The sequence below is a fragment of the Mobula birostris genome, chromosome 19 (genome assembly GCF_030028105.1).
Source record: "Mobula birostris isolate sMobBir1 chromosome 19, sMobBir1.hap1, whole genome shotgun sequence".
NCBI lineage: Eukaryota > Metazoa > Chordata > Chondrichthyes > Myliobatiformes > Myliobatidae > Mobula > Mobula birostris.
The window spans coordinates 12,803,567-12,824,854 of NC_092388.1; the positions used below are offsets into that span (position 1 = coordinate 12,803,567).

Here is a 21,288-nt window from a genome sequence, read left to right on the forward strand (position 1 = left end):
GGGCTTATTTTTATCAGAAGGAGAAATCGACATTCAAGCCATCAGGTTGGAGGATACCCAGATGGAGCACGAGTAGTTGCTCCACCACTCTAAGTGGTCTCTTGTCAGAACGGAACCAGGAATCAGAATTAAAATCTTCGGCCACCGGGAATTTCCGCTTTTGGCGGAAGGAGAGGAGGTGCTTGACAAATGAAGTGGTAAATGACCGCTCACTTTTAACATTTAAGAAAAACTTGGACAGGTACATGGATGAGAGGTGTATGGAGGGATATGGTCCAGGTGCAGGTCAGTGGGACTAGGCAGAAAAATGGTTCGGCACAGCCAAGAAGGGTCAAAAGGCCTGTTTCTGTGCTGAAATGTTCTATGGTTCTTGTTCTATAGGTCTCACCAATACAGAGGAGGCCGCATCAGGAGCACAGGATGCAGCAGACAACGCCAAAAAATTCACAGGTGAAGTGTTGCCTCATCTAGAAGGACTGTATGCGGTCCTGAATGGAGGTAAGGGAAAATGTAAATGAGCCGGTGTAGCATTTCAGTCGCATGCAGGAGTATGTGCTGGGGGGGGGGGGGGGGGGAGGAGATTAGTGGGAAGGGATGAATGGTCAAGGGAATCACATACGGACAGCGGAGCTTGGGGAGAGGTAAAGGTGCAATTGGCGGTAGGATCCCATTGAACGGGATGGCAGTTGTGGAGAATGATGTGTTGGACGTGGAGGCTCATGGGGTGATAGGTGAGGACAAGAACAACTCTATCCCTCTTAAGGCAGCGGGAAGATGGGCTGAGCTTAGATGGTAAGTAATAATTTCAGGAATGAAAGGGTTAACCTATGAGGAGCATTTGATGTACTGGGCCTGTATTAACTGGAGTTTAGAAGATTGGGGGAGGGATCTCATTAAAACCTTCTAAGTATTGAAAGGTCAAGGTAAAGTGGATGTGGAGAGGATGTTTCCTATAGTGGGAGAGTCTAGGACCAGAGAGCACAGCCTCAGAACAGAAGGACATTCATTTAGAACAGAGGTGAGAAGGAATTTCTTTAGCCAGAGAGTGGTGAATCTGTGGAATTCATGGTCACAGGCAGCTGTGGAGGCCAAATCATTGGGTATGTTTAAAATGGTGGTTGATAGGTTCTTGATTAGTAAGGGCCTCAAAGGTTACAGGGAGAAGATAAGAGAATGGGGTTGAGAGGGAAAATAAACCAGTCATGATCAAATGGCAGAACAAACCCTATGGGCCGCAATGTTTAATTCTGCTCCTCTGTTTTATGGTTTTATAGTAATCTAGTTACTGTTAATCATTCCTGGTGTAGGCAGCTAATGAGAGAAACAGGGAGGTGTTAATGGGCATGTTTGAGAGATTGGATTACAAGGGTTTAAGTGGGAGACTGGGATTGATGGCTGCCTGTGTGACAAAGGAATATGAAATAATAAAAAATATTGTCTTTCTATTTCTTATATAAACACTATAAGTTAGTAGGAACAGTGGTTATCTAGACAGTTTACCCTGAGTGTTCTTACTTTAGTAAACTTAATGCTCTAACCAATATTTTCATTTGTAAAAATGCAGATGTCTTATTTAGTCCCAAGCGTATTTCTGTTGAAGGCTAGTGAATATTGCTGGCATTTACAGACTGAGCAATGTTCTGTTAACCTCTTTCAACTGTTGGATTGGGCAGGGTGTAGAATCATTATTTCTTTCTAGCATTTTTCTTGTAGTTTAACTTATCCATGCTTGCTTACATTTTATATATAATCTGCTGCAGTTATATATGTGGAATTGTTCAGTAAATTTTCCAGAAATTGTAGAATGGCTGATTTTGTATTTCTAGAAGATTCTCAGATTTTCTTACAGCAGGTATCGCACCACCTTAATCTGGACATTTTATCGGTTGATTGGATGATATCTCTAGTCCAGGGCTTCCCCAACCTGGGGGCCATGGAGCCCTCAGTTAAAGGTAGGGGCCCATGGCATGAAAAAGGTTTGGACCTCCTGCTCGAGTCTGAGAGTATGAAACAAGCACAACTTTGTTTTTGTTGTTTTCCTTTGTTCATACTTTGTTGTAATACTTAACAAAACAGCTGTAATCACCAAGTTTTAAGCGTCATTCATGACTTGCAAAGAACCTCTGGATCAATACCACCAGATCCATCAAACTGTAGAAACAAAGTTCACATGCCATATTTTAAAACAACTTCCACTGGCACTATTCTGGTAGTAAGTGCAATCAGAAACACGACTCACTGAAAGCAAAGGAGGACACATAGCAGCAGAAAGGTGCTGATTATGAAGTCTGAATGGCCTTCTGGTATAATTGGTACAGGTTGTGTTATTCAAACAGAAGTGTCCTGTGTGAAAATATCACATGTTCCATTTGATTGATAATAATGCTATAACTTGTTGATTCATCTGCCTAGGAATTCTCTGGCACTGAAAACAGTATTTGAAATGGCAATTGCACTGTGGATCAACATAGCTTTTGTATGACAGTAAACATGAGAAATTCTGCAGATATTGGACATTCAGAGCAACACAAGTCCAATGCAAAGGAACTCAGCTGGTCAGAAAGCACCTATAGAGATGAATAAACAGTCGGCGTTTCGGGCCAAGCCCCTTCTTCAGGATTGAAAAGGAAGAGGGAAGATGGCAGAATGAAAAGGTGGGGGTAGGAGAAGGAGGATAGCGAGAAGGTGATAGGTGAAACCAAGTGGTGGGGATGGGGGAGAGAAGTCGAGGGCTGGAGAAGAAAGAGTCTGATAGGATTGGAGAGTGGACCTTAGGAGAAAGGGAAGAAAGAGCGAACACAGGGGGAAGAACTAGGCAAGTGAGAAGAGGTGAAAGGTCAGAGTGGGGAATACAGGAGGGATGTGGATTTCTTTATAGGAAGAAGAAATTGATATTCATGCCATCAGGTTGGAGCTACCCAGAATGAATATAAGATGTTGCTCCTCGACTTTGAGGGTGGCCTCATCTTGGCACAAGAGGAGTCCATGTGCTCCTCCACCCTGAGCGTGGCCTAAGGGTGAGGGCATGATGGTGCCCTGCAGTGAAACATTATTAGGGAAAGGCGAGAGCAGTAGAATACAATCAGGGCACAAGTCATAAGGAGAAATGAGGCTGGATGAAATTAGATATGGGAATGGGTTGAAGTAACTTTCAGGCCAAATATGATGGCGATCCTGAGGGAGACCTATAGTGAGGGCAGGATTTAAAATTAAACGGTACCTACCTGGGCCAGTTACCAGCACCAGGCTCCAAGGGGACCAGCTTGGGGCAATCATCTTCCACTATTTACAAAGTAAGCCTTATAATCATGAACTATGCAGGAGCGATTACATTTTCTGTAAGTGCTATTGATTAACAAGTCATTCAAGAAACCCATCAGATTCATGCTGGCTATCAAGTACCCATCTGCTGCACTGTGCAAAAGTCTTAGGCACATATATATAGCTGGGGAGCCTAAGACTTTTGCACAGTACTGTACACTAATCCAATTTATCAGCACTTGGTACATAGATATCTATCTCTTGGTGATTCAAATGTTTTCTATTATTATATTATTTTTTAAATTTTGAGATATAGCACAGTAACAGGGCCTTCTGTCCCAATGAGCCCACACCATCCAATTGCATCTTTAAGACCAATTAACATACTAATCCGTAAGTCTCTGGAATACGCTTGGAAACGGGAGAGCCCAAAAGAAACCAACATGGTTGTACACACTCCCCACAGACAGCGATGCAATTGAACTTGGATTCAACATTTCTGAATTGGATATCTCCAGTGTATTTTTGGTTCATTGAAACTTCCAGGTTAAATGATTTTCTCTTGTACTCTTCCCTTCCCTTCTTATGGCAACGAACTTTCCATGCTAACAAGCTGCCTTGTAACATGTGCATAGCTGACAATCTGGAGGCAGGACCCCTCATTGGACAAACTGCGCACTGTTATTAAGGAGCTAAAACTTGCGATGTCTTTAAATCCCTAACATTTATGTTGTTCATTTGTAATTTTCCCTCTCACAGGGGATTAATTTCCTTCATGAGGTTGTCTTATATACATAAATCAAACAGCAAAAAACTGCAGATGCAGGGGATTTGTAATAAACACCAGGAACACTGGAAATACCCAGCAGATCAAGCAACACCAGTATAGAGGAAAACAGGGTTAACATTGACCTTTCATTAGAACTGAAAAAAGAACATGTTTTAAGTTGCAGACAAGGAATGGAGAGAACAAAGTAGGATGCAAACTGAGAGAGGCAGAATGATGTGACGCTGCTAGTGGCTGAGGAAGGTTGATGAAGACTTGCAACCTCAGATGATCAATCTGGAGGAGACGTGCAAAGAATGAGAGAGAGAAAAAGAAAATATAACACAGGAAGAGTGAGATACAAAGTATTGCAAATGCAGTATTTGTCAGTTTTTGTCTGTATGTAGTCGAGTGCATGACTCCAGGACAACATCCATGCATCACCATTCTACAGCCCATGACACTCAGGAACTTGGGCTACATTATTATTTTTGTACATATTATTGTTTTAGTAACTATGTTTTTCTGCTATCGTATTATATGTGCTGTGTGTGACTGTTGGTTTTGTTTTACACCTTGGCCCCAGAGGAACGCTGTTTTGTTTGGCAGTATTCATAAGTATGGTTGAATGACAATTAACTTTGAGCTTTTTCATTTAGTCTATCGTACTTCTTTGTTCTACTGTGAATGCCCTCAAGAAAATGAATCTCAGGGTTGTATATGATATACATCTATGTACATCGATAATAAATTTATTTTGAACTTTGCAATGCTGAGAATCTACAATAAAGATGTAGAACGTTGGAAATACACAGCAAGTCAGACAGTGTCTGCAGAGACAGAACACAGAGTAAGCGTGACAGGTTGATGATCTTTCCTCAGATCTGATACAAACTGCAGAGGCTGGTTAGCCGAAATTGATGAACTTAAGTGTTTATTCATGGCGGCTGCATTGCATTAAGCTGTAAGATAAAATGTTGTTTCTTCAGTTAATATTCAGCTTCATTGGAACAGTGTGAGGCCAAATACAGAGAGATCCACACAGAGCCACTGAGTTCAGTACATATGGTGTCATACTCAAATGAATAGGTCCCTGATGAGAATGCAAACAGAGATATAATGCTGAGCTCTGGTCTCCTTATGTAACAAAGATAATTGCAATTGAGAAAACACAACAAGGTTTGACCAGTTTGATTCCAGGAATTTGACCCTTGAGAAGGGGCAAGGCAGATTGGATCTACATTCTTCCGTGTTGAGAAATGTTATCTTTGAGAATACCAAAGTCTTACAGGGCTCAGCTAGGTAAAATTATGAGTTTTGTATTTACAGAGTTTATTTAGAGATACAGAACAGTAACCCCATGTGCCCAATTACACTTACGTGAGCAATTTACCCACTAACCTATTCTTCCTTGGAATGTGGGGTGAACCCAGAGCACCTGGTCACAAGGAGAAGGTACAGCCAGTGCCAGAACTGACCCCAGGTTGTTGTCACTATGATAGTGTTACACTAGCTGTCATGCCACCACGTAACTCCATATGCAGATATGATACTTCGTCTGCCTGCAGTATTTTGAACTGGGGGTCAGTGTCTCATAATATAGGGACGGCTATATAGCACTGAGTTTAAAGAAACATCTTCATTCAGAATGTAGTGAATCTTTGGAACTTGCTCCCCAGGAGGGCTGTGAAGGTTCAGCACTGAGTATACCAAGAAAGAGATACTAAAAAATCTTTCAATGTTGAGGGAATCAAGGACCACAAGGTTTTGGCCTTCCTACTCTGGTTTGATGTTCAATTCATTCTTAGCTCCTGTTGCAAAATTCTTACAAAGCTCCGGGTTTAGGTGTAACCCATCTCCTTTCTACATTTAAAAGTCTTCAGAGTTATTTCTGCAGTGGTTTGGCATAAACTTTCTCAAATCCTCCATTTCTTTGGCCAATTTCCTCTTTTCCCTGAGCTTGCAAGTCTATGGCAGTTATTTTATATAACATTTACAGATTATGCTGCACTGTGAGGATATTACGATTAAATATTTCTGTCATAAACACCAGTGTGGACTATCCTCACAGTAAGGGACGGCAAGGGAGAAGAGCGTAATGCAAGCACGAGGAAATCTGCATATGCTGAAAATTCAAGCAACACATACAAAAAATGCTGGTGAACGCAGCAGGCCAGGCAGCATCTATAGGAAGGGGTACAGTCGATGTTTCAGGCCAGGATCCTTCGTCAGGACTAACTGAAAGAAGAGATAGTAAGAGATTTGAAAGTGGGGGGGAGGGGAAGATCCGAAATGACAGGAGAAGACAGGAGGGGAGGGGTGGATCTAAGAGATGGAGAAGGGAGAGGATCATAGGATGGGAAGCCTGGGGTAAAGAGAAGGGGGGAGGGGAGCCGGAGGTGGGGAGAAGGCAAGGAGTTATAGTGAGAGGGACAGAGGGAGAAAAAAGAGAGGGAGAAATCAACATTCCAGCTCTTAGATCCACCCCTCCCCCTCCTGTCTTCTCCTACCATTTCGGATCTCCCCCTCCCCCTCGCACTTTCAAATCTCTTATTATCTCTTCTTTCAGTTAGTCCTGACGAAGGGTCCGGGCCTAAAACGTCGACTGTACCTCTTCCTATACATGCTGCCTGGCCTGCTGTGTTCACCAGCATTTTTTGTGAGAGTAGTGTAATGTTTTGCAGTGCCAGTGACCCGGGTTCGATTCCCATCCCTGTCTGTACATTCTCCCCACGACCACATGGGCCTTGTCCAGGTGCTTTGATTTCCCCCAACATCCCAAAGATAAAGGTTAGTAGTTTAATTGGTTACATGGTGGTAACTGAGCGGAGCTGGCTTTTTGTGTCAGAAGGACCTGTCACTGTGCTGTATCTCTAAACACAAAAATAAACAGTACTTCCTCAATGTACGCTGTAGTATTTCCTCAGGTTTATAATCTCAAATACTACAGAGTTGTTCCTGAAGCACACAGCTGCCATCTTGCTTTAGTTCTGGTGGGGTGGGGTGGGGTGGGGGTAAATCAGTGAAACATTACAGGAAAATGCCAGTCTCAGACTGTGACAACATTTTAAAAATGTGATCATTTTTCTACCCCATGTTGGAATCTGAATTCACTCCTTTTAAGGCAAACACTAATGGGAGAGGAAACAGCTTTGGAGATTTCCTCTGACAGGAATAACCAGCTTGCTCGTAACACAGCACAGGGATCGGCACGTTAAATGAAGGAATCAGCGTCCAGTTTGACACCTGGCCCACAGCTGAGGTGGGGAAGGTCAAGGCCAGATGAGAAAACATGCCTGAGTCGGACTGGACCTGAGGAACCCACCTAACCCTCCCATATAGAATAAGGTCCTAGTAGTCCCATTGCAGTGTTGAGATAGATGAGAGAGCAGTGGGATTGTTCTTCACCGAAATTAGCCACTGATTCAGTGACTCAGTAACTGAGTCCACAAGTCCGAAATCTGGAACTAGTGATTTTAATTTTAATTTCTTGTATCAAATGCATGGACATATGATTCTTGAAATGGAATTCCAAAATCACAACCAATGGGATTTTGAAATAACCCATTAAATCCCAATTATCTACTTTATTACTATCGGAATATGTGAATATTTCTTCCTCTCAAACATAATTGATCAGTAAGCTATGGTTGCCTGGAGAAAGTAAGGAACACCTTTTCAGTTAATGTTTGAACTATGGCTTGGCTCTGGTTGATTCAGAATCAAACAGAAACCTTTAATCAGCACTTTGAATTGGTATAAAAGCAACTGTGAATAATAAATTAAAATAGCCAAGAGAATAAAAAAGTAGAGTGTAGAAGATTGAGAGGAGATTTGAGAGAGGTCTACAAAATTATGAGGGGTATAGACAGGGGAAGTGCAAGCAGGCTTATTCCACTGAGCTTTGGTGGGACTACAACTAGAGGTCACGGGTTAAGGATGGAAGATGAAAAATTTGAGGGGAACATGAGGGGAAACTTCTTCACTCAGAGGGTTGTGAGAGTGTGGAATGAGCTTCCAGCACAAGTGGTGCATGCAAGTTCGATATCAGCATTTAAGAGAAGCTTGGACATGTATAGTAGGGATATGGAGGGACATGGTCCTGGTGCAGGTCAATGAGACTAGGCAGTCTAAATGGTTTCAGCACAGACTAGATGGGTCAAAGGGCCTGTTTCTGTGCTGTACTTTTCATGACTCTTTGACTCTAGCTAGATATGCAGGTCTGGCAAACTCAAATGGAAGTGGGGGCACGTGTGAATATCAGCTTGCAGACAAATATTTTACTTGTTTCTGCTTCTGAGTGGTTGTTTCCGACTTGGAGCTTCATTTGGATATGGTGGTGGTGATGTTAACTGGACAATATTTAAAGAATATAATGTTGCAAAAAACACATTTCACAACATATACAGTATCAGTGATAATAAACCTGAGTCAGATTCTGAAATTGTATCAAGAATGTAGATTTAAATTTTACTATCAGTTAGGTTGTGATTACAGTGGCACGGTAGCATAGCAACTATTGTAACTTTTCCAGCATCAATTCCCGCTGCTGTCTGTCAGGTGTTTGTACTTTCTTCCTGTGACTGTGAGAGTTTCCTCTGGGTCTCTGGTTTCCTTCCACATTCAGAAGGCAGTGGAGGCCAATTCTCTGGATTCTTTCAAAAAAGAGTTAGATAGAGCTCTTAAAGATAGCGGAGTGAAGGGATATGGGGAGAAGGCAGGAAAAGGGTGCTGATTGTGGATGATCAGCCATGATCACAGTGAATGGTGGTGCTGGCTCGAAGGGCTGAATAGCCTACTCCTGCACCTATTGTCTATTCCAAAGACATACAGATTAGTAAGGATTAGTAAATTATTAGCAGGCCATGTTGGTGACGGAAGCATAGCGACACTTGCGGGCTGTACTGGTTACTGACGCAAACAATGTATTTCACTGTGTCTTTTGAGGATGTAACAAATATAGCTGATCTTTATTGTTACCTTTACACCTAGTGTACTTAAAATTTCTTAAAATATTTCTGAAACTTCATTGTCAGAGAAATGAATAAAATATCTAATCAAAATGACATGCTTTAATTTTAATATGCTTTAAGGCTTATCGTACGAGGGGCATTTGATGGCTTTGGGACTGTGCTCACTGGAATTCAGAAAAATAAGGTGGAGGGGCTTATTGAAACCTATCAAATGTTGAAAGGCTTTGATAGAGTGGATGTGGAGAGAATGTTTCCTACAGTGGAGGAAGTCTAGGACCAGAGGGAACAGCTTCAGAATAGAGGGATGTCCATTTAGAATGAAAATGAAGGAGAACTTATTTTTTTTAACTGTACAATCACCTTCTGAGGAACCCAAATCGCAAACACAAGAGACTCTGCAGAAGCTGGATTTCCGGAGTAACACACACAAAATGCTGGAGGATATTTCAAAGTTTTGGGCAATATAAAGTCAATGTTTCAAGCCGAGACGTGATGAAGAGTCTCGGCCCAAAACATCGACTGGTTATTCCTTTCCAGGTATGCTGTATGACCTGCTGAGTTCCTCCAGCATTTTGTGGATGTGTGTTGGCCCAAATTGCACATGCTCTGCCTCGTTATTAAGTGGCTCATAGGACCAAACTTTACAGGAGACAAGAGAGATCAATTCAGAAGCAAGCATTAGATATTTTGCAGTCTGATTTCAGTGCGACCATGGGAAGAAGCAGCATTGGTCCATGATAGTTCAAGCTGTACCGTTTCCCTTCCTTTTACCTAGCACCAGAACCAATTCTCAGCATCCTGATGTCAGCTTTCAGCATTTGGCACCTGCACAAGGACCAACACCACAATTAATGGGAATCTCACAAATATCTTTGGTCAGGCGTTTGGCTAGAGCTGATTGATTCACAGCTAAAATGTCAAAGAACGCTCCTTCCAGGTCATGCTCTCTTCTCACTGCTGCCATCAGGGAGGAGGTACAGGAGCCTCACGATTCTTACCACCAGGTTCCCAAACAGTAATTACCCCTCAACCATCAGGCTCTTGCACCAAAGCACAACTTTACAAAACTTCACTCACCCCAACTGTCTCCACAACCTACGGGCTCACTTTCAATGAATCTTCATCTCACGTTCTCAATATTTAATGCTTATTTATCATTATTATTTTGTTTGTTTTTTTTGTCTTTGCACCGTTTGTTGCTTTTTGCACGCTGGTGCATCTTGCTGTGTGTGGTATTCCATTGATTCTTTGTATTTACTGTGAATTCCTACAAGAAAATGAATCTCAGTTCATTTAACATAACATGGTAACATATATGTACTTTGGTGATAAATTTACTTTGAACTTTAAACCTTATTATTATATGCAGATTTCCGTAAGATTTCAATGAACTGTAAAGCTTTGAATCATTTCTCTCAGGGCTCCTGGGAGTTGTTTCTCGAACTTACTAAGAACCCAAAGTTTACTGAAGTAAAAAAAGAGTGCTTCAAGGAGAATATCTGGCCTTTAAAATGCAAAGATGATAAAAAAAAGTTTGAGGATTATTATTTATTAAAAATTACTCGCACATCTTTTTCATGTTGTTCCCTATGGATATGGAAGATTGAAGCTGATTTATATTTTAATCTTCTTTCACTGAATAGCTTATGATACATTAATGATGAAAACTGCTTTCTATTGGGCCAGTGTTTGGAAATGTTCAACTGCCTCAGGGTTCATTAATTATTCCAGATAATTTTTTTTTCTCTTTTTTATGCGAGTGTAAAACAGTCACGGGCTCACTATGTTTGCATTTTAGGGAACAAAGACAAAGTTGCCTCTTCTCTACTTGGTCCCAAATGTACTCCTGTAAACAGGCAATTGGCATTTACGGAATTGATACAGACTTTAAAAATATATGTACTAATTTAATTAAAGGTCATGATAACATATTCTCTTTTTTTTAAAGGAGTGCACCATCATAATATACAGAGTCAAGGGTTCAGTGACTTCTGGCTGTAAAGCTGTGGGCTAGCTGAAAGGGCTAGGGTGGGGGAGAAGGGTGTAGCCTAAAGCAGTGGTTGCTGTTTTATGGTAAGATTTTATGGCACCATCCTAAATGGGTGAGCAAGCAGTCGGCTTTGCAGCTGAAATTTTAGTGACAGTTATTTCTGTTATAAAGTAGGCTCAGGCCCCATTGGAATTTCAGATGAATGCCAGATAAAGAAATGCTCAAAGATGACACAGAACCCTTGATTTTCTTTTGCCATCTGTGTTTCTTCTCAGGATTACCATTACAGAACTGCATGCTCCAAGCCCTTATGAATTAGAGCTCTTTTTTATGGTATAGCAGCTACATGTCTTTCTTCAGATTATCACAATACCAACATGTTAAATAGTTATTTTCAATACAAAAGATTCTGCAAGTTCTGGAGTGGTTCCTGCAATGCAGTCATTTGACATATACATGTTATCATAGTCACCACGGATTACTTTGTAATTCTTGCTTGATTCTTTGTAAGCACGCAGGTACAGCAGGCAGTGAAGAAAGCCAATGGCATGCTGGCCTTCATAACAAGGGGAATTGAGTATAGGAGCAAAGAGGTCCTTCTGCAGTCGTACAGGGCCCTGGTGAGACCACACCTGGAATATTGTGTACAGTTTTGGTCTCCAAATTTGAGGAAGGACATTCTAGCTATTGAGGGAGTGCAGCGTAGGTTCACGAGGTTAATTCCCGGGATGGCGGGACTGTCATATGTTGAAAGATTGGAGCGACTGGGGTTGTATACACTGGAATTTAGAAGGATGAGAGGGGATCTGATTGAAACATATAAGATTATTATGGGATTGGACACGCTAGAGGCAGGAAACATGTTCCCGATGCTTGGGGAGTCCAGAACCAGAGGCCACAGTTTAAGAATAAGGGGTAGACAATTTAGAACGGAGTTGAGGAAAAACTTTTTCACACAGAGGGTTGTAGTTCTGTGGAATGCTCTGCCTCAGAAGGCAGTGGAGGCCATTTCTCTGGATTCTTTCAAAAAAGAGTTAGATAGAGCTCTTAAAGATAGCAGAGTGAAGGGATATGGGGAGAAAGCAGGAAAAGGGTATTGATTGTGGATGATCAGCCATGATCACAGTGGATGGTGGTGCTGGCTTGAAGGGCTGAATGACCCACTCCTGCACCTATTATCTATCGTTTATTTTCTATTGACTGAAATTTAAACTTCTTAATTGTTCCTTTTTCAAGACCAAGCTTACCTTCAAGGAGGGCAACAAGAACATTGCTGTTTGTCTGTTGCTCTGGATTTTCAGCATTGCAGAATCTCTTGTATTTATGATTTGCTGCTAGATGTGTTTCCTTTTATAGTTTGGCTTCTATACAATTGATAAAGCCTTGGAGGTAAGTTTTATCCAGATTAAAGACACAATATTGGTTCAAGATGTTGAAGAGGAATTCATTCTCTCTACAGATTTAAGAGCCAAAAAACCTTGGACTGAGATTGGGCTTTTCAGCACCTAAAGCTTCTCTGTCACTTAGTCTGGTGACCCAGGTTTGGCGCAGCAATGATACAGCAGCTGATCGATACTCCAACTCTTCCCCAGATGCATTGCCCATTACTGAGCAATTATTCCATACAAGTCTCTCTGTCACCAATATGGTCCCCAGGTTTGATGCAATGATGATATGGCAGCTGACTGATACCTCATCTCCTCCCAAGATGCATTGCCCATTACTAAACAACTGTTCTATGTGTAGTTTAACCAAAGCTTTATTGTCAAAATTCATTTCTTGATATGCTTTCTAAATTTAGCACTAATATTCCATTACTGTAGTCCCTTTAGAATTAGGCCTAGTGGACAATGAATCTTGAGAAGAGATGTAGGTATCAGTCAGCAGGCATGACATCGTTGTGTCAAACCTGGTTACCACATTGAGCGATAGAGAGACAGTTGCTAGGTAATGGGCAATGCATCTTGGGAAGAGATGTAGTACCAGTCAGCTGCCATGTCATCACTGCATCAAACCTGGTGACCACACTAAGTGACAGAGAGGCTTTAGATGCTGAGAACTCCATTCCTGGTTTAAGGTTTCTTGACCCTTAAATTTGTAGAAAGAATGAATTCCTCTTTCATACCTATTTTCTAAATGGAGAGAAAATACAAAAAACTGAGGTGCAAAGGAACTTGGGAGTCCTTGTGCAGGATTCCCTAAAGGTTAATTTGCAGGTTGATTCTGTGGTGAGGAAGGCAAAAGCAATGTTAGCAATCATTTCAAGAGGACTAGAATGTAAAAGCAAGGATGTAATTTTGGAATATTATAAAGCACTGGTGAGGCCACACAGTATTGTGAGCAGGTTTAGGCGCATTATCTCAGAAAGGATGTGCTGAAACCGCAGCAGGTTCAAAGGAGGTTCATGAAAATGATTCCAGGATTGAATGGGTTGTCATATGAAGAGCATTTGATAGCTCTGGGCCTGTATTCACCAGAATTCAGAAGAATGAGGGGTAATCTCATTGAAACCTATCAAATAGTGAAAGGCCTTGATAGAGTGGATGTGGAAAGGATGTTTTCTATGGTAGGAGAGTCTGAGACTGGAGGACACAGTCTCAGAATAGAGGGGTATCCTTTTAGAACGGAGATGAGGAGGAACTTCTTTAGCCAGAGAATGGTGAATCAGTGCTATTCTCTGCCGCAAGCAGCTGTGGAGGCCGAATCTTTACGTATATTTAAGGGAGAGGTTAATAGATTCTTGATCGGTTAGGGCACGAAGGGATACGCAGAGAAGGCAGGAGATTGGGGCTGAGAGGAAAATCGGATCAGGCATGATGAAATGGAGCAGCAGACTCGATATGCTAAATAGCTTAATTCTGCTCCTATATCTTACGGTCTTATTGTCTTATCTTGTACATAGTGTACCTGGATTCATAAAACCTCTTTGACTTTTATTTTAAGAGGAGGGAGGATAAGATGGCGGCGCAACATGGCGCGCACGGCCGTTCCGAATGATTATCGATATGTGTAACTAGGGGGCCATGCATCAATCAGGATTTGATGGGGATAGCCGTGAAAGTGCAGAGGAACAGCTGGAGAAACTTCTGAAATGCCTGCTTCACCGCCGCTGCTACTGTGCGATCGAGAATCTCCGGAGACGTAGGCCCCAAATCCTCGGCTTTGCGTATCGCCTGTTGTCGGGGCCGGGGTCGAAACGCTCAGCAGAGATGGTGCTCGGTGTCGAATAGGTGGTCGGAGGCTCGGAGTTTTTCGGACGGGCTCGGAGTCGGACTGTTGTCGGATGTTTCCAGGATGCTGCACCGGCAAGTTGGAGGTGCTGGAGATGATGGGACTTTGAGAGACTCTGAGACTTTTACTGTGCCAAGGTCTGTTCTTATCAAATTATGGTATTGCTTTGCATTGTTGTAACTATAAGTTATAATTATGTGGTTTTTGTTAGTTTTTAAGTCGATTTGTCATGTGTTTTTGTGATATCATTCTGGAAAAACATTTTTATCATTTCTTAATGCATGCATTACTAAATGACAATAAAAGGGGACTGTGTGTCCTCATAACCATTTATTACTTGGCCCTATACACGTGATGACTTTGTACCTATCTGCATTAGGATCCAACTGCCATGGCTTTGTTGGCAATTAATCTGTATCAGTTTAAAGAACTGGACATCTTAGCAAAATAAATTTACACCAATGCCATAAAAGCAGCATTCACCCCACTTCCAGTAGCAGAACCATGACCACTCATTGGCTGATAAAGTTCAGGTTATCCATATCAAACCTTGGATAATAGAAAGGACTGGGAAAGCAATGTCCATTCATATTGTACATTGGCAGAATCCATCATTAAGGACCCCCACCACCCAGGCCATGCTCGCTTCTTACTGCTAATTCAGAGAGCGGGTACAGGAGGCTGAAGATACACACTCAAATATTTTAAGATCAGCGTGTTCCCCTCTGCCATCAGATTTCCAAACAGAAATTAAACCAACCCACGAACACAACCTCACGATTTTTGTTCTCTTTTTGTACTACTTAGTGTATGTGTGTGTGTGTGTGTGTGTGTGTGTGTATATATATATATATATATATATGTGTGTGTGTGTGTGTATATATATTACTAATATTATTGTAATTTATAGTATGTTTACATTATTGGTCTGTACTGTGGCCACAAAACAACAAATTTCACAACATATGTAGGTGATATTAAACCTGATTCTGGTTCTGATACTGAGCTGTTTACCATCAATACCCAGGAGCAAAACAACATCGTTCTATTTACCAACCTTCAATCATAATGAAGCTCACTTACATTAGTACATGCATTCACTTGACCAAAAGCCTTAGATGGAATTAAATCGCTTGGAGGTTGCATTTCCATAATGGGATGCGTCTGACACCAGGATTTTTTAATCGTAGTATGGCAACATAAGCTGGGTGCCATTTTTGGCATTCTTTTTGAATGTAGCACTTCACACTCTAAGAGTAGATAGAAGATCCTTACACCTCCAAATTGATGGTCAGCCCTGCTGCCCATCTTTATCCATGCTTATAATGGATGACTTGGACTTGGATATTTGCTTTAGACATACAGTAAATACAGAAAGTTTCCAGAGAAAGGTCAGCAATGTCATGAAGTATCTCACCCACCCTGCTCACTGACTGTTTGCCCCACTGTCATCGAGGAGGACCACCATGCCAGGACCACCAGACTCAAAAGCAGTTACTTTCCCCAAGAAGTAAGACTGATCAACACCTCCACCCACTAACCCACCTCAACACACCCCTCCCCATCACTACTTTATCATTTCCTGTCAGAGCCAGCCTGTGCCTAGCGTCACTTTATGGACATAAATCAATCTATTTATATAAGCTATCTTATGTATTATATTTATTGTGCTTTTTTTATTAGTGTGTTCCTTATCTTTTTTTTGGTGTTCCATCGGATCCAGAGTAACAATTATTTTGTTCTTCTTTACACTTGTATGCTGGATATGACATCTTGAATCTTCTCAAAATTTTCCAAAGCATACAAATGGGAGGGAAAGTTCAAAAAGATAAACTTAGCAGAAAAAGCCAAAACATTAAAAATACAGGTTAGCTTGGATAAATGTAAGATTTTGGGAGAAGACTTGAAGAATCAAAGCTATATAACTTATGGAAGTGCCCACTTAAGAGTGTGGATAACCAGCAAAATTTTAGGTTCAAGTGCACAGTTGCCAGGAGTTATCACAAAGGTTTGCAAATAGGAAATTTAAGGTCCTGCTACTTGCCCATAGAAATCAATCCCCCAAACCCAACATAAGTACAGGGTCAATTTGCATACAACTAGTAAGAGTGAAAATGATCAAAATCTCAGTGACAAGTTAAAGCCCATCCCAATTAACAATCTGACTGATAACTGAAAAGTATTTCTATCATCTGCACATGTGTCTATTTCATTTTATGACATTAACCTTGCAAATTTTCAACATTACTCTCTCTGCCTTAATTGGGACCTTTTTTTAAATGAAGACATGCCATGTGTTTTCATATGGAGAGCTTCCCCCCCCCCCCCAAAAAAAATCATCCTAGATAACTTGTCTCATTTTAAAGATATTTGCTGGAAGATTCCATCAAGTCCAGGTACAAAATGGCTGCTGCAGTGAAGATAGAAGAAAGGCTTTGGCTTTCCACTGAATTCCATCTTCTAGATAAATCTGTGTTAGTATTTCAATAATTATATTCAAATGACAACTTGTAAGGAGTAATGGCTTAGAACCTGTATCACTGTTTCATACATAACTAAGGATGGCTGGCATATAGGGATAACAATTCATCTGATACCATGCTTGGCTAAAAAAAATGTGGTGACATAAATTATTGGCTAACAAACCAATTGTGTGGCACTAATCAACTTGGTTCGTCATAAAGAATCCTCGTAAGCATAAACTTTCATTTGTAATAAAAGCTCAGCTTTGCTAGGCTTTTACATCGAGGGGGCAGTCATGCATATATATTTGATATTAAGAGTTAGGCTTAATAATTACCACACTATAAATTCTATAGTTGAATGCTATAACTATATAAAAGTATAATTTATAAGCCATGACATTTTGCAGCTCAGCAACCATGTTTATTAAAAAATTGATCCCCCTTTCCTGCTTTATAATGCATTTGCAAATTGTGGGTATATTTTTGCCTGGAGTCAGTGTTTTTTTTTCCTTTGCTTACCTCACTCTGCAATATCATTACAGCATGGTTGAAGTGATGGTGCTCCAAAGTGGCAGATGTCCCATACAGCTGTGCTAAAGCTGATCCGCTCCTGCAAGGGAATCAAATGCACGAGTCATCAGAGCTCGGCTGGTAAACTACTTGTGCTCAGGCATCCATTGGTTCATTAAATGGAAATTAAAAAGTCGCAGTGAGCATCCGTAGCTGCAGTTGTTTGTGGAATCGAAATGCACTTACAAGGGTAGCTCATTTGTGCTTTAATCCATACTTTACAGATCCAAAATGCCTACCAATGTACCGCAGGGAGCATTCTGACTGGTTGCATCACCGTCTGCTATGGAGGGGCCACTGCACAGGGTCAGAAAAAGCTGCAGAATGTTGTAAGCTCAGCCAGCTCCATCATGGGTACTGGTCTCCCCAGAATCGAGGGCAAATTCAAAAGCCGATGCCTCAAAAAGGCAGTATTCATCATTAAGGACCCCATCACACAGAACATGTCCTCTTCTCATTGTTACCATCAATGAGGAGGTACAGGAGCCTGAAGGCACACACTCAATGTTTCAGGAACAACTTCTTCCCCTCCACCATCAGATTTCTAAATGACCAATGAACCCTACCTCAGTATTTTCCCCCTCTCTTTTTGCACTCTTAATTTAATTTTCTTTTTTATATATACTTTTGACTAATTTATAGTTTTTATTATCTATTGCACTGTACTCCTGGCACAAAGCAACAAATATCATGACATATGCCAGATATATTAATCCTGATTCTGAAGTTTTCATATTTATAAATTTAAATTAAAGCTAGTAGTTCACTAAATTATTCAGAAAGTAAGTCATGGGTAGACAGTGCAGAGTGGTTAACGTTTTACTGAGAGTAGCTGCAATACGAGGTCTTATTAAGAGGTGGTGTTTTAGATTTAGGGGATGTCACTGAATTAACAGGATAAATTGACCCATGGGGTTGTATGGATCTGTGAGGGGAAAGGAATTGTCAAAGTTTCAGGTCAAAACCCTACATTTCCTTCTCCCAAACAGATGCTGTTCAACGCGCTGAGCTCCTCCGACAGTCTGCTTGCTGCTCCAGATTCCAACAACAGCAGCCACTGGCACAAACTTCTCAATGTAATTCTGAGCAAAGTGAAAACTTCCCTGAGTGCATGACTACAGGGAAGATCCCTGTGTGCACTGCTTTGGACTTGTCTTACAACACATTCCTGTTCTCAGATGTATCATCCGTCTATCCAATTCACCATTCCACTCCCTCCTCCCCTCCCCCAAGAGCAGAGCCCTAGACAGTTCACTGACACAATAGTTCAAAGGTCAAAGTAAAACTTATTATCAAAGTTCAATGTAAATTTATTATCAAGGTACATATATGTCACCATATACAACCCTGCGGATTCATTTTCTTGCGGACATAGTCAATAAATCCATAATAGAATATTAAGCATAACAGAATCAATGAAAGACTGGACTAACTCTGTGTTCAACCCATGTGCAAAAGAAAACAAACTGTGCAAATATAAAAAGAAAGTAATAATAATAAACAAATAAGCCATAGATATGGAGCACTTGAGATGAAGAGTCCTTGAAAGTTAATCCATTGATTGTGGGAACATTTCAATGATGGGGCAAGTGAAGTTATCCCCTCTAGTTCAAGAGCCATATTCTTTCCATTTCTAGATGATTGAGTTAACTGTACTCCAAGGGATATTAGAAACAGAGAAAACCTACAGGACAATACAGGCCCTTCGGCCCACAAAGCTGTGCCGAACATGTCCCTACCTTAGAACTACCTAGGCTTTACCCATAGCTCTCTATTTTTCTAGGCTCCATGTAGCCATCCAGGAGTCTCTTAAAAGACCCAATCTTTTCCGCCTCCACCGCTGCCGCTGGCAGCCCATTTCACACACTCACCACTCTCTGCGTAAAGAAACTTACCCCTGACATCTCCTCTGTACTTCTTCCAAGCACCTTAAAACTATACCCTCTCATGCTAGCCATTTCAGCCCTGGGAAAAAGCCTCTGACTATCCACACGATCAATGCCTCTCATTATCTTGTACACCTCTATCAGGTCACCTCTCATCCTCCACCGCTCCAAGGAGAAAAGATCAAATTCACTCAACCTATTCTCATAAGGCATGCTCCCCAATCCAGGCAACATCCTTGTAGATCTCCTCTGCACCCTTTCTATGGTTTCCACATCCAGTGACTTAAAATATTCCGTGACTTCAAAATTTCTTGTATCCATCTCTTGACTTGCGCTTTTCGAAAACCTCTTTGCAGAGTTTCCTGGAGTGTTCATTTATCTTCATGGTGTTGTTTTTGCCAGGATACTGACTCACCAGCAGTTGGACTTTCCAGATACTTGTGTATTTTTACTGAAGACAATTGAAACACCTTGACTGTACACAGGTCTCCAAACACAGATCTCCATTTACCTAATTATGTGACTTCTAAAAGCAATAGGCTGTACCAGTGATGATTTGGGTGTCATATTAAAGGGGGTGAATACTTGTGCAATCAATTATTCTATGCTTTATATTTGTAATTAATTCAGATCACTTTGTAAAGATCTATTTTCACTTTGACACGAAAGAGTCTTTTTCTGTTGATCAGTGTCAAAAAAGGCAAATCACATCCATTGTGACTCAAAGTTGTAAAACAATAAAACATGAAAACTTCCAAAGGGTGGGGGGGGGGGGTGAATACTTCTTGTAGGCCCTGTATGCACTACAAAAAGTAATGGATATAGTCCAGTCCATCACGGGTAAAACCCTCCCACCATTGAGCACATCTACATGAAACATTGTCACAGGAAAGCAGCATAATTATCAGAGACACCCATCACCCAGGACATGCTCTCTTCCTCTACTGCCACAAGAAAGAAGGCACAGGAGCCTCAGGATTCACACCACCAGGTTCAGGAACAGTTATTAACCCTCAGACCATCAGGCTCTTGAACTAGAGGGGATAACTTCACTTGGCCCATCATTGAAATGTTCCCACAATCAATGGATTAACTTTCAAGGACTCTTCATCTCAGGTGATCCTTATGCTGCCCAGGTGCTTCACCAGTCACAGCTTTATGGGAAAATGGCAAAGAGAAAGCCACTGTTGAAAAAAGCTCACATGAAATCTCAGTTAGAGTTTGCCAGAAGGCATGTGGGAGACTCTAGTTAGCTGGAAGAAGGTTCTATGGTCTGATGAAACCAAAATTGAGCTTTCTGGCCATCAGACTTAATGCCATAAGCCGAACACTGCACTTCATTAACTTCATCTACTAAATACTGACTTGAAGGGGGTGAGTAATTATGCAATCAATTATTTTCTGTTAAATAATTGTAATAATTTTAGACCAATTTGTAGAAATTTGTTTTCACTTTGATACTGTTGATCAGTGGGGAAAAAAGTCAAATGAAATCCACTGAGATTCAATGTTGTAAAACAATAAAACATGAAAACTTCCGGGGGGGGGGGAATACTTTTTATAGGCACTATTTAATGTATACGTTACCACATAATGCCTTGAAATGTATTTTCTTTCAGGCTTTTATAGGAAAATAAAGAAAAACAATAGAATTTATGAAAAGCCATACATAAACAAAGACTGACAACCATTGTGCAAAAGACGACAAATTGTGCAAATGCAAAGTAACACTGAGAACATGAGTTGTAAAATGTCCTTGAAAATGAGTCTGTAGGTTGCAGAATCAGTTCAGAGTTGTGGTATGTGAAGTGAGTGAAGTTATTCATGCTGGTTCAGGAGCCTGGTGGTTTTAGGGAGATAACTGTTCCAGGTATGGTTCTTGTGATAATTGCAGTAAGGAGATCAGACTGGTCATTGGGATTAAAGGTAGTCTTATTGCAACTTTCAGGAAGGCTCGTTTGCTCTATGCTCTCTGTAATAGTTTTGTCATACAAAAATATAAAATAATTTGCATGGGCACTGATCTTCTCTCCATGTAGAGTTTGACAGCTGTAGTTTCACAATCCTTTGTGCATATAGTCCTACTTCACTTTAGAGGCAAGAATAGAGAGAGGCAATATCAATTAATGGTACAATTTAAACAGGC

General features: G+C 41.0%; 1 protein-coding gene across 2 annotated transcripts in view; it reads right to left on the reverse strand.

Moving 5' to 3' along the window:
- Positions 1-21,288, reverse strand: part of LOC140212309 (dual 3',5'-cyclic-AMP and -GMP phosphodiesterase 11A-like) — a 251,055-nt gene that overhangs the window by 57,501 nt on the left and 172,266 nt on the right. For both annotated transcript variants that reach the window (XM_072283012.1, XM_072283011.1), the window contains one exon: positions 17,206-17,296. In XM_072283012.1, the coding sequence (XP_072139113.1) occupies positions 17,206-17,296 (91 nt within the window). The remainder of the gene's footprint in view (positions 1-17,205; positions 17,297-21,288) is intronic.